General features: G+C 40.1%; 1 protein-coding gene across 2 annotated transcripts in view; it reads left to right on the top strand.

The window, feature by feature from the left end:
• LOC100559080 (pancreatic lipase-related protein 2) overlaps positions 1–13,637 on the top strand; it is a 36,888-nt gene that overhangs the window by 11,125 nt on the left and 12,126 nt on the right. For both annotated transcript variants that reach the window (XM_062975670.1, XM_062975671.1), the window contains exons 5-10: positions 574–708; positions 3,558–3,666; positions 5,506–5,625; positions 5,703–5,825; positions 8,745–8,869; positions 9,094–9,223. In XM_062975670.1, the coding sequence (XP_062831740.1) occupies positions 574–708; positions 3,558–3,666; positions 5,506–5,625; positions 5,703–5,825; positions 8,745–8,869; positions 9,094–9,223 (742 nt within the window). The remainder of the gene's footprint in view (positions 1–573; positions 709–3,557; positions 3,667–5,505; positions 5,626–5,702; positions 5,826–8,744; positions 8,870–9,093; positions 9,224–13,637) is intronic.

The raw sequence follows: 13,637 nt of genomic DNA, 5'->3' as shown, positions 1-13,637 counted from the left end.
GTGTTCAGGCACACCAGTGAATCATGGGGTACTGTGAACCTAATGGATACTATGGGTCGTTTCACCAGAGAAATGCACTGAAAAAAATATTTAGAGTAACAGGACAAAATGGAAAGGAAAGTTTATGCTCCATTTAAAGCTGCATTCATGGATTCCAGGTTAAGAACATGTTGGGTTACACAACAAAATTGAAGCTCTGAGCATTTCGTAGGAGAATAAATGTTTAATTTTCCAGAATGATTGAGATTTTGCATGCTTATGAATCAGCAAGGCTACTCCTGTTTTATTCCTTTTGTTAACACCCTTCTGCATCTTTTATTTTACCATTCATTTCTTTTAATGTACTTGTTTGTCTCTTTGTTCTCCACATGTCACTGTTACCCCATTTGACCTCTATCTTTCTGTTCATGAATTCTAAGTCTGAAGGCCCAGCCTTATGTCATTTATGCACACAAAAAGTAAACTACAACAGTCCTACAAGAGGTCCATTGCCAGTGAATGATTATTATGGAAAACAGTAATGATCCCATATTTTTGTTCTTGTTATAATTTGTTATTTTGTTGCCCCTCCAGTTTCTTCTTCAAAAAGAAGATATAAACTGTATTGTTGTAAATTGGAAAGGGGCTGCTGCTGACTTGTATACACAAGCGGTGCAAAATATCCGTATTGTTGGAGCTGAGGTGGCTTATTTATTGGAGTATCTTGAGGTAAGCATGTCCTCCTCCCCATCATAGCAAATCACTTAAATAAAGAGGATGGAATATTTTATATTTGTTTCCTTCCAAGACTTCATACTTAAAGATGCTTAGAGAATATTAAGGACCTCATCACATAGAGGTCCAGAAGCCAGAAGACAGCGGAGAACAGCATGGGAAACCGCGGGGCAGCTTCGTCCCCTTACCATAGTTAGTCATGGGCTTTCCCCGGCTACCTCCTGTGCTGTCCCAGGCTTCTTTAGTGAGGATATGGGTAGTAACCTGTATCCTCAGGGCTCCCTCTGAGCGTGCTGCCAATGTGTTGCCAGCATGCTGCTGGGATGGATCCTAACAGAGCCCTTCCGGAAGTAGCCCTGTGTTGTATGATGGGCTCCATCGGACTCCGTCCCAGCAGCATGCCAGCAGCTCACTATGATGGAGAACACCCCCTCCCCCATCTGATGAGGTCTTAAGAGTGTGATTAGATCATACAGTATGATTCCTGTATCCATGGGACTGATACCTGCAATTTTTTTCATCCAACAAAATACGTTCTTTCTGGACACTTTCTAGGTCCTCCTGTGCAACTCCAGGCTATTCTTGGGCCACTTCCTGCATTTCAATAGGATTCATTGTTATCTTCAATTTTGCGTGCATACGCAAAGTCCAGGATCCTATCCCACAGAGATACGGGAGCTATACTGTATTTGGGAACCCCGGTGGCGAAGTGTGTTAAAGCACAGAGCTGCTGTACTTGCGGACCAAAAGGTCCCAGGTTCAAATCCCGGGAGTGGAATGAGCACCCGCTGTTAGCCCCAGTTCCTGCCAACCTAGCAGTTCGAAAACATGCAAATTTGAGTAGATCAATAGGTACTGCTCTGGCAGGAAGGTAATGGCGCTCCATGCAGTCATGCTGGCCACATGGCCTTGGAGGTATCTATGGACAACGCCGGCTCTTCGGCTGAGAAATGGAGATGAGCACCAACCCCCAGAGTCAGACATGACTGGACTTAACGTCAGGGGAAAACCTTTACCTTTACCTACTGTATTTGGGGAACCCTGGTGGCGAAGTGTGTTAAAGCGCTGATCTACTGAACTTGCGGACCAAAAGGTCCCAGGTTCAAATCCTGGGAGTGGAATGAGCACCCGCTGTTAGCCCCAGCTTCTGCCAACCTAGCAGTTCGAAAACATGCAAATGTGAGTATTTATTTATTTACAGCATTTATATTCCGCCTTTCTCACCCCGAAGGGGACTCAGGGCGGATCACATTACACATATAGGCAAACATTCAATGCCTTTTTAACACAGGACAAAGACAAACAACATAGCTCCGAGCGGGCCTCGAACTCATGACCTCCTGGTCAGAGTGATTGATGGCAGTTAATTGCAGCTGGTTTGCTCTCCCGTCTGCGCCACAGCCCCGGGCCAGAGTAGATCAAAAGGTACCGCTACAGCAGGAAGGTAATGGTGCTCCATGCAGTCATGCCAGCCACATGACCTTGGAGGTGTCTACGGACAACGCTGGCTCTTCGGCTTAGAAATGGAGATGAGCACCAACCTCCAGAGTCTGTCACGACTGGACTTAACATCAGGGGAAACCTTTACCTTTACTACTGTATTTGACATCACCATATAACATGTAAGATGAGTCGGAATACAAAATGCAAGGTACAATTGTGAGAACAGTGAAATGCATGTTTTTTATAAGAATCTGAGGATCTAAGTGTGGAATGGCACATGGCCTAGTCTACAATCAGTTAGTACCAGCAAAAAAATTGAAAGAAACCTGGAAATTATGGTGAAACCTATTTCTGCAGACATATTTCCCTATATACACTGGTCGGATAGTACCGTGTTTCCCTGAAAATAAGACAGTGTCTTATATTAATTTTTGCTTCCAAACATGCGCTAGATCTTATTTTCAGGGGATGTCTTATTTTTCCATGAAGAAGAATTCACATTTATTGTTGACAAAAATTTGAACTTTTATTATATACTGTTCAGTAGTTGTCATCACAAACCAGCATAACCAGACAAACTGTGACTCCTATCAATAATTCCTTGTTACTACCATTATTTCCATGTACAACAATCTATGGTACGTACATTTACCAATCCTGCATGCTCGGGTGTTCTGTTTGGTGGGCATGCTTCCAAACACAAACTTTGCTAGGTCTTACTTTCAGGGGAGGCCTTATATTTAGCAACTCAGCAAAACCTCTACTGGGTCTTATTTTCAGGTGATGTCTTATTTTCGGGGGAAAAGGGTATACAACCTCATGAGATTTGTAGCATTAGTGGAAGTAGTGGTGAGAAAGTGGTTTTCTAAATTATGTGCTTCTGAACCAGAGTTACCTTTAGGACACAAAGAATTTGTATTTGTTCAGAAACTCAAGTCTTAGGCAGAATACTTCTTTCTATGACACATTTGATGTCTCTCAAGCACAACTCCCAGATTCCTTACTGTCATTTTCTATGCAAGATGTGAAGTGGCACAGGGTGTGACAACCAACTGGCACCAGGAAGTGTGGACAAGCATTCTAATACCCAAGGACACTGAAATTAATATAGCTAATTATGCCATTCCTCAAGATTGCAAATAAGGATCTGAAGGCCAGAAAAACAAGGAGCTTAAATGAAATGTAAAAACTCTCAAGACACAGTGCTTAAGTTGCATTTAACTAGTAATTTTTGTACCAAACGTGCAACCAATTCAGATACAGGTGTCATCTTGTACCTTGCCTTAGGCAGCAAAATATTTTGGACAGAATCTGCTCTCCTCTTGTCTTTATTCTGAGTTTTTTTTCCTTCCTAAGGCTCTAATATATATTATTTATATCCTTTCATTTCCATTGTGTAGGAAAATTGTGGGTATTCTCTTTCTGATGTTCATATTATTGGACATAGTCTTGGAGCCCATGCTGGAGGGGAAGCTGGGAGAAGGAAACCAGGCCTAAGCAGAATAACAGGTGATGTAGTCAATATGATGAAATATAAGCGGTTTGAGCAATGGACTTGAAAAGACAACTGCTTAAAAGCTGAAATTATTTTGCTATATGGGAAATTTGCATTATCCAGGCTTATCCTATAGGACTTATAGCGAACGGCTAATAAGAAACTCTTTGGGTAGATAAAGGCTAACAAGAGATAGAACACTTTTTCTCTCTTCTTCTTGTTTCAGAATTCCAAACTCATAATGTCCATAGTGGCTGAAGTATTTTGGGAGAAATAATTTTTCCAAGCTGTGCAGTGAGCCTTGGATGCACCTACACAAACCAGAAATGGCAATGTTTATCTGGAGTGAGATACTCTGGATCAGCATTGCCATGGTGTACACGGTCAGTTGCTGAGCTGACTTGGGAGATGGCAGGTGTCTACAATACATGCTCACAAGATGACTTGGTGGTTGGATGGTGTCCATATAGCCCAGCAGCACCAGAACTTATTCGGCACTACTGGATCACCACCCTTCCCTTGACTGTGTTGGCCACCACTTGGCATTATCTGGAGTGATAAAGTGACATGAGAGGGGGAAGGTGGGAAAGGAAGAATTCATCCCTCTTTTCTCCCATCTTCTTCATTTGCTTTGTCACTCTGACAAGCATCACTCCAGGTGCTGAGCAACAAACACAACTATTTTCATACTCAGTGGGCACAGCAAAGACCAGATCAATGGGGCAAGGTAGGTGTCATTCCTTATCCCCAGACTGCCCAAACCTGAGAAAAGCATGATGGTGTGTAAAGAGCCACAGCCACATTTCAAAGAGAAAGATGCACAACTTTTTACACTCACCCAATCTGTGGATGAACTTTCTGGAGCTCCAGGGATTTTCTGGAATATCCTACAACTTTTATTAATGTGGTTCAAAGTCTTATTAAGTGGCTTTGGCCACATTAATTCAAATCAGCTCTGAGCTTCATGCAGCTTCCATGGAGCTGATTTGCCCCCGCTTCAGGATAAAGGATCCATGTAGATTGGCCCCAAAGTGTTTTACTAAATTTTTGGAAAGATTTTCTACTTGAAACAAAGCCTGTCCCAACAGTATTTACATGTGAACTCACCTGGTTGCTGTGCTGTGGTCATTCAGGTGAATGACTTCGTATTTTCATATGCATTTGTAGAGCTTCTGAGGCAACTTCCACACAGCTGTATAAAATCCACATTGAACTGGATAATATGGCAACGTGGACTCAGATAATCCAGTTCAAAGCAGATATTGCGGATTCTCTCCCTTGATATTCTGGGTTATATAGCTGTGTGGAAAGGCTCGTAGTTTACAGTAGTTATGTTCCCTCTGCAGATGTAATTTTCTTGTTGCTGACTTCATTTATTTAGCTAATTTGGACAGGACTAGGTGTTGGTGTGTTTTTGAAAAATGTTGTCAGCTCCACACAGGTCTACTTTGGGGTGAACTGTACAGATGCGGAAACAATTAACCTACAACTTGACAAACAAATCAATCACTTGGGAGATTAAAGGCTTCCAAGGAATGCCCATTCTGTCCTTGTTCCCATATTCTTCTTATGCATCCATGAGTAAGGCTCTTTGCATTCGACAAAACATTGCCATGGTGAATATATCATTATTAATGTTCAGAATTACTGTCTTGGTTTGGGGTTGCTGTGAGTTTTCTGGGCTGTATGGCCATGTTCCAGAAGCATTCACTCCAGACATTTTGCTCACAGCTATGGCAGGCATCCTCTGAGGTTATGAGGTCTGTTGGAAACTAGGCAAGGGAGGTTTATATATCTGTGGAAAGTCCAGGGTGGGAGAAATAACTATTGTCTGTTGTCTTGATTTTATTTAGGTCTGGATCCAGCTGGGCCTTTATTCCATCAAACACCTCCAGAAGTCAGATTAGACCCATCAGATGCCAAATTTGTTGATGTTATTCACACCAATATAGGCCATCTTTTCTTCGATTTTGGTGAGTGTTCTACAAAAGCAGTCTTGACCATGATCAAAGACATCTGTATAGTTACCATCAATTTATCTGTATTTCAGCCAGTGGAATAATTCAACCCTGTGGTCATCTTGATTTTTATCCAAATGGGGGTGGAATAATGCCTGGATGCAAAAAAGAACTCTTCATATCCAAACAGGGGGGTATTGATGGAGCTATGAGAGGTAAAAATAATAACATGCATTTCCTTAACATCTTCAACGTACTGACAATATTAAAACAAGAATGTATACATTTGAACTAGAATTCTTGTTCGTGTATTGAATCCACCCCATTATATTTTTGTCTCTGCAACTTGAGCACTTTCAACTCATGAAACCTTTTGGAGTTTAGAAATGAGTTTTGATACCCAATTGATATTTTGGGACATTTTGTGGCTGATTCATTTTAGCCAGAAAAAAATATTCTGGAGGAGAATTAGGGCTCAGTGAGAGTTTGGTTGTGTGAAAAGCAGGATTGCGAGCAGTATATAGTAGGGATCTCACTTTCCTTGTATTTGACGTAGTCTTAAAGATTATTAAATATCATATTCAAGATGTATTTGATAAAAGGGGTTACTTTCCACAAAAATGTATGACAAATAAAACTTGTCCATCTTTAAAATCCTGGACTCCTTGCTATTTCCATACATGTATTATTATTATTTATTTATTTTATCTACCACATTTGTAGCCCAACTTTCTCCACCCTGAAGGAGATTATATATGATAACATCCAAATCAGAACTTTTTAAAAGTTTATCTTTCAAGATAATTTCAAGAACTTTATGAAAACATGCCAAAAGTAAATAAATAATATAGGAAAATAGAGTCATGAGATTATTTGGGGTATTTTTAATTAATGATGTTTCCCAAATTACAAATACGTTTTATTGATTAGCCTATTGGCCGTATCAAAACATTTGGCAAACACATTTAACACATACAGCATGCTACTCACATTACAACCAAAGTTAAAATAAACAAGTTGTTAACAAGGAGGTTAGGGGCCCCGGTGGCGAAGTGTGTTAAAGCACTGAGCTGCTGAACTTGCAGACCGAAAGGTCCCAGGTTCAAATCCCAGGAGCGGAGTGAGCGCCCGCTGTTAGCTCCAGCTTCTGCCAACCTAGCAGTTCGAAAACATGCCAATGTGAGTAGATCAATAGGTACCGCTCCGGCAGGAAGGTAACAGCGCTCCATGCAGTCATGCCAGCCACATGACCTTGGAGGTGTCTACGGACAGCGCCGGCTCTTTGGCTTAGAAATGGAGATGAGCACCAACCCCCAGAGTCAGACACGACTGGACTTAATGTCAGGGGAAACCTTTACCTTAACAAGAAGGTTAAGATCCTGATCCAGATCAAAAAATCTGCATTGCCCTTACAATTTACACCAATCGACTTCAAATATGCAGTTCTCTACTGAGTTGCTTTAAATAGAAAAAGGGCCATTTTGTATGTTATTTTAGCATTCTGGCCAGACAATTTAAATGTAGTTTTAATATAAGGATCCCAGTGTGTCTTTTGTATAATGTATGACCCGTGGTATTGGTTTCTCTCTTTCTTATACAAGTTACAGCTAAACAGTACATGTGTGATATCTTCTGCCTCTGTTGCTCCACAGATACAAAATCGTTCATTATTTGGAAGTTTGTTAAACCTTCCATGTTTGACCATTGTATCCAGCTGTTCAAATCTAGTTCTGGTAAATACCCTCCTGAGGCGTTTAGGTATTTCTGTCATTCCCTAAATTGAAAACATTCTACTACCTTAATTAAATTCCTACTTATTAGAACATCACATATTAACATTTCGATAATATTTACTTTAATTGTAGTATCAAGGACTACTGGGATACTAGCAGTTGTCTCTATGGCACCATCTCCTGGTCAAAGAAGGGACCTACAAAGAACTAACTAAGGATTGAACTTGGAGCTATCTGTATAAGAATTTTTGTGTGCAAAAGAAAGAAACATAGGTCAGGTCCACTTTGGGAGGGGAACAAAGACACTTCCCTCAACAAGTACTGACCACATTATAATTTCAGGGCAAAAGATAAAGAGGGGTATTTTTAGTAATGGAAACTGGAATGTTTGCTTGTCATTGTCATACAGAGTAACTACCGTAGTAGTAACACAGTGTAACACAATGGTAAATCCACTCTGGAAGATTGTAAAGGAGTTGTACAGGATGCTGAACTCTGGTCTTCCAAATATGCTTAGCACCTTGGAAGCTCTTTTAAAGTCCAGACAGAAACCCAACATAGATTCATGCTACTTCTGACACCGAAGTCCTTCGCTCCCATTGCTAACATGTTCCTTTAAAGTTCCTTATCCTCTCACTTGAGTTACTTTTAAAAAACTTTATATGGGAAGGTATGAACTATTATATTGATCCTAATAAGGTAAAGGTGGAGCAATGGGTTAAACCGCTAAGCTGCTGAACTTGTTGACCGAAAGTCCGAGGAGCGGGGTGAGCTCCCACTGTTAGCCCCAGCTTCTGACAACCTAGCAGTTTGAAAACATGCAAATGTGAGTAGATTAATAGGTACCACTCCAGCAGGAAGGTAATCGTGCTCCATGCAGTCATGCTGGCCATGTGACCTTGGAGGTGTCTATGGACAATGCCAGCTCTTTGGCTTAGAAATAGAGATGAGCACCAAGCCCCAGAGTCGGATACGAGTAGACTTAATGTCTGGGTAAAACTTTTACCTTTGCCTATGAACTATCATATTGTTGATCTTAAAAAGTTACCCTTTTTCAACTAAAGATCAAAGTGACATATTTTCATCATTGCCAACACGATATTCAAACCGTTGGTTGAATTAACTGACACATTTAAACCCAAATCCATTTTTTGGTGGCATTGTAATGCCAGCACAGAGAACTTCCTTCCCCAAGACCCCGGATATTACCAGGAAGGTAATCTGGAAAGTTTCATCATTGCCTTGAGCAGGTTTTTGGCATCAATTGAAAGCTGCATTAGGCAAAAAGAGGTGATGCTCATTCTGGTTCTGCTGGATTCTGCTGTCTAGCAACATGAGTCCAACAATAGATTGAATTGGTTTTCTGACCAAACTGAAATACTTATTGGACATTTGTTCCAGAAATTGCATCTTCTAGATCAGCTGGATGCTCACATAAACGGAGCTTACGATATTATTCGGACAGTATTTTTATCCCTGATGGATTTCTTGGATACCAGTGCAAAACATTTGACTCCTTTGCATCAGTAAGTATAAAATCCAGGCAAGTTTCACAAGCTCACGAAGTAAATAGATTCAGGTTACTTAACTGAGAGGGTGATTAGATGTACACTAAAGGATAATGTGTAAAGCATAAAACAAAATATAACATAATCTTACTATGCAGAGAATGAATCTATCATGAGACTATTTCAGCTCCTGAGGCATCACATAAATTGGAAACTGATCAATAACTTTGGTTTTTGTGTAGGGAAAATGCTTTCCTTGTCCCAGCGAAGGCTGTCCTATGATGGGTCACTATGCGGATCAATTTGCAGATAAAACTAAGGCGATACATCAAGTGTTTTATCTAACCACAAAAGCTGTTCCCCCATTTGCTTGTAAGTGTTACTATTTTAAAATTAAATCTTTTTATTTCTTATGGATATTTTACAAGCTGGCCCCATCTTGTGGTGACCCTGAAAAAGAATTTTCTTAAACAAGATTTATGTAGAGCTAGATTTATGTGCCCAAAACTCAACTATAAAATTGAGTCTCCCAGAGTCCAGTGCTCAAACAGTGACACCATACTAGTTTTGTACTCAGCTGTGGTTCTGCAATTCTCTGCATTGAAAACTGGTATGTTGTCATCCAAGAACATACCATATCATTAATGATGCAGACATAATAAAAGTGCTTTTATTTGCCCTTCTTCATAAGCTAGCTATTTGTGTAAAAGCTGATCACTTGGAAAAATACTCTCTCTCTTTTTTTTTTTTGAGATTTAAGTAAGACACATACTATTTCCTAATAACTTAGAAGGCAATGCATCTAGCTGTGAGTCGTGGAAGACCAAATTCTTGCCATCAGTCATTTCCACTAAACTGAGGACAGGACTTGAAAAAATTACTTGTTAACTGCCATCAACTGAATTTTGAGCTGTGGTGATTTTATGAATGAGAGCCCTTCAGATCACCCTATTGTTCAGATCTAGCAGATTCGATGATGTCACTTTCTTGATTGTTCTCATCCATCTGCAACACGGTATTCGTCATTTCATACTGCCTTCTAACCTATTAAGCATCCTTGTCTTTTCTAATGAGTCATATCTTCTCATGATGTGTCCAAAGTACAACAGTCCCATTTTAGTCATCTTGAGCTCTAGGATGAGTTCAGTTTTGATTTGCTCTAAGGACTTGATCACATGGGTCTTTACAAGCATCCTAAGATGCTTGTAGGACACTTCATCTACGGGACCCCATGCTGCCCATCACAAGACACACACTCACTTCCAGCAAAGTTCTGTAGAAGAACTGTGCTGAAAGCATCCTAGGATGCTCCCCTCAGAACACAGGAAGCTTCCCATGAGGTCAGCGTGGGAGGAAGCTACACAGCAACGCTACCTCACATGTGATTGAGAAGTGTTGCTATGGGTGGTACGTGGTGTGTGGCGATGGGATTGTTCCGCTAGCCTGCAGGTTCACCATGGAGGCTAGCGAATCCTCCCGCTGCCCCTCATCAATGTATTGAGGTCCTAAGACTCATTGGTTTGGTTTTTTAGGAGCCCACTACATCTCAAATGCGTTGATTGCTTTCCTGTCAGCTTTATCCACCGTCTAGCTTTCACAATCATACAGAAATTGGAAATAAGACAAGGACAATTAAAAGTTTTGTATTCACTTATTAATTATTTACCTTATTTATACCAAATCTTTCTCTACGCCAAGGGGGACTCAAGTATATCTTTATACTTCAGGATCTTGTCTAATTCCTTGATAGTTACTTTTCCAAGTCTCTCTGATTTCTTGAAGACATTCTCCATTTTGATTAATGATTGAGGGTCCTTCCAGACAGGCCCTGTATTCAGAGCCGGCCCTAGGTATTTTTCAAGTGTAGGCGAACAGAATTTTGGCGCCCCCCCCAAACCAATCACTGAAAAATAAAAGCGTTGGATAAGCGAAAATGTTGGATAATAAGGAAGTATAAAGGAAAAGCCTATAAAACATCAAATTACATTATGATTTTAAAAATTAAGCACCAAAACATCATGTTTTACAACAAATCAATAGAAAAAGCAGTTCAATACATGGTAATGTTATGTAGGAATTACTATATTTGCAAATTTAGCACTAAACATTGAACAGGGATATAGGGCAGTGTGGACTTAGATAACCCAGATAGCCCTCAGTATTAAAAAAAAAAAAAAACCTCTAAAATCAGGACAATAAATAAAGAACAACACTCTGAAAACAGAAGAAATCCAGACAGTAAACAATCAGGGACAGCTAACTCATCCCAAAAAAAGATTCTCCCAGGCAAGAAGAAGCCAGGCCTTGAAGCCACAGGGCCATTAAATGCTAATCAAGGTGATTAATTACAACATTCACACCTGCTTCAAAGAAAAGTTCTTTCTCCCACCCTGGACCTTCTGCAGATATATAAACCCCACATACCTAGCTTCCAAGTTCCTACAGACCTCACAATCTCTGAAGGCCCCAAAGGTGGGCTTGCGTGGTGCGAAGGTGGGTCTGCGCTGGCCGGAAGGCCCAGCGCGGCCGCTGGAAGGCCCGAAAGAGAAGGAGGTGGAGAGTGGTGCCCTCCTCCCAGGACGATGGTGCCCCCGGGACGATGGCGCCACAGGCAAATGCCTATTTCGCCTTATGGTTGGACCGCCTCTGCCTGTATTCCAGGATCTGATACCAGGTTTTCTACATTAAATTGGATAATATGAGTCCCCACTGTCAGATGATCTGGGATAAACAGAAAACTTGGAATCAGATCCTGGGATATAGGGCCTGTCTGGAAGAGCCCAGAGTTAAGGTATAGAAAATCTGGAAGTATAGCAATGTTTTCAACTGTCTACTTTAAAGTTATATAAATCTCCTGTGGTCATTAGTTTTGTTTTTGTACTATTCAACTGTAATCCTCCCTTTGCTCTTTCCTCCTTGATTTTCTTCAGTAATCATTCCAAATCTAGGCTATTTTCCACTAGTAGTATGATTTTGTATAAATATCTTAAATTGTTCAAGTTCCCCCTCCAATTTCCATGCCTCCTTCCTCTGAGTCTAATTCTGTTTTACATATGGCATGTTCAGTGTACCAAGTAAACTGATGGTGTGATTCTCTGTATTCTGCTCCAATAGTAGCCTGAGTATAGATTACACAGCAGAACAAGCAAATGGGACACATCTTTAAGAGCTTTTTGTGATCTGTGCAATCAAAGACTTTGCTATAATCTACAAAGCACAGGATTTTTTTCTTTTGAAGTTCTTTTGATGTATTCCATTTTCCAGCACATGTTTGCAACATGATCCCTAGTGCTTCTTTGTTTCCTGAATCCAGCTTGGATTTCTTGTTTTTTCTTGTAGAATGTTGGACATAGCTTTTCTTGCATGCAAAATTCATGCAATAGTTCTGCAGTTACTGCAACTCCTGGCATCCCTTTTCTTGAGGATTGGAATGTATACTGAAAAGTTATTATTCTGAACCATAAGTCATGTGATCTGCAACAAGCATGGCCAGTGGGTTGTGGAAGGTGTAGCTTTCAACAACAACAACAACAACAACAACAACAACAACTTTAATTTCTTACCTGTCCTTGTGATTCAAGGCAGATTACTGGGGGCTGACTGAACATGAGGGGCTTCAACTTTCTCTACCTGTTAAAACTGCATCTGCTGCTGAAGGGACTGTGTAGAAAGAGGCCATCTGAGTTCAACCATTATTGAGAGGTGATTGTTAATGCAAGTATTTAATTGTGGCCTCATCTACACTACACTATTTCAACCTGCATTATATAGTCAGTGTAGGTTCATGAATCCAATTCAGATACTGAATTGGCCATATAATGCAATTCCAAACTGTATTATATGATAGTCTAAATAGGGCCTAAGATGTATTTTTTCCTGCTATTTAGATTATTTTTCTATTTCTATTATTTTTTCTAACAAGACTTTTTTGTGGATTAAGGTTCATATGTATGAATAATACTTGTATGTGAGGATGATGTCTTTGATGCACAGCTGAATTACGGTATCACAGTTCAGTATGATACTGAACTCTGGTGGCACAGTGTGTTAAAGCGCTGAGCTGCTGAACTTGCGGACCAAAAGATCCCAGGTTCAAATCCCGAGAGTGGAATGAGTGCCCCCTGTTATCCCCAGCTCCTGCCAACCTAGCAGTTCGAAAACATGCAAATGTGAATAGACCAATAGGTACCGCTCCAGTGGGAAGGTAACGGCACTCCATGCAGTCATGATGGCCACATGACCTTGGAGGTGTCTATGGACAACGGCGGCTCTTCGGCTTAGAAATGGAGATGAGCACCAACCCCCCCGAGTCGGTCACGACTGGACTTAACATTAGGGAAAACCTTTACCTTTACCTTTAGTTTAGTATTAAGAGGGTATGGTATAGTTTGTTTGAGTTGTTATGTTGTAAATATTTTAACTGCTTTTAGTCATGGTTTAAAAATAATATCATTATTTGATTTTTTTTTAACTTTTGTAAACAAATTCTTTTCAAAACTGTTCTATGCTGCCTTGAATCCCATATCAGGAGAAAGCCAGGGTTATAAATTCATTCATTCATTCAATCAATCAATCAAATGATAATTATATTATCACTAATTACATTATTTTATTGTTGTTTCCCTTTTGTTTTCTAGTCATCCTTAATTTATTATGTTAAAGAGTTATTTTTTATTATGTATCCTCTTCTGATGTTGAGAGCTGCTTTGAGCATTTCTTGACTTGAATACAAGTAGATTTTAATGTAACCAGATTAATTTAATGCCTTTAATTAATATCTTTCAAT

This window comes from Anolis carolinensis, chromosome 3 (assembly GCF_035594765.1).
Source record: "Anolis carolinensis isolate JA03-04 chromosome 3, rAnoCar3.1.pri, whole genome shotgun sequence".
NCBI lineage: Eukaryota > Metazoa > Chordata > Lepidosauria > Squamata > Dactyloidae > Anolis > Anolis carolinensis.
Note: the sequence above shows the minus strand (reverse complement) of the source record. Positions and strands in the feature narration are given on the sequence as shown.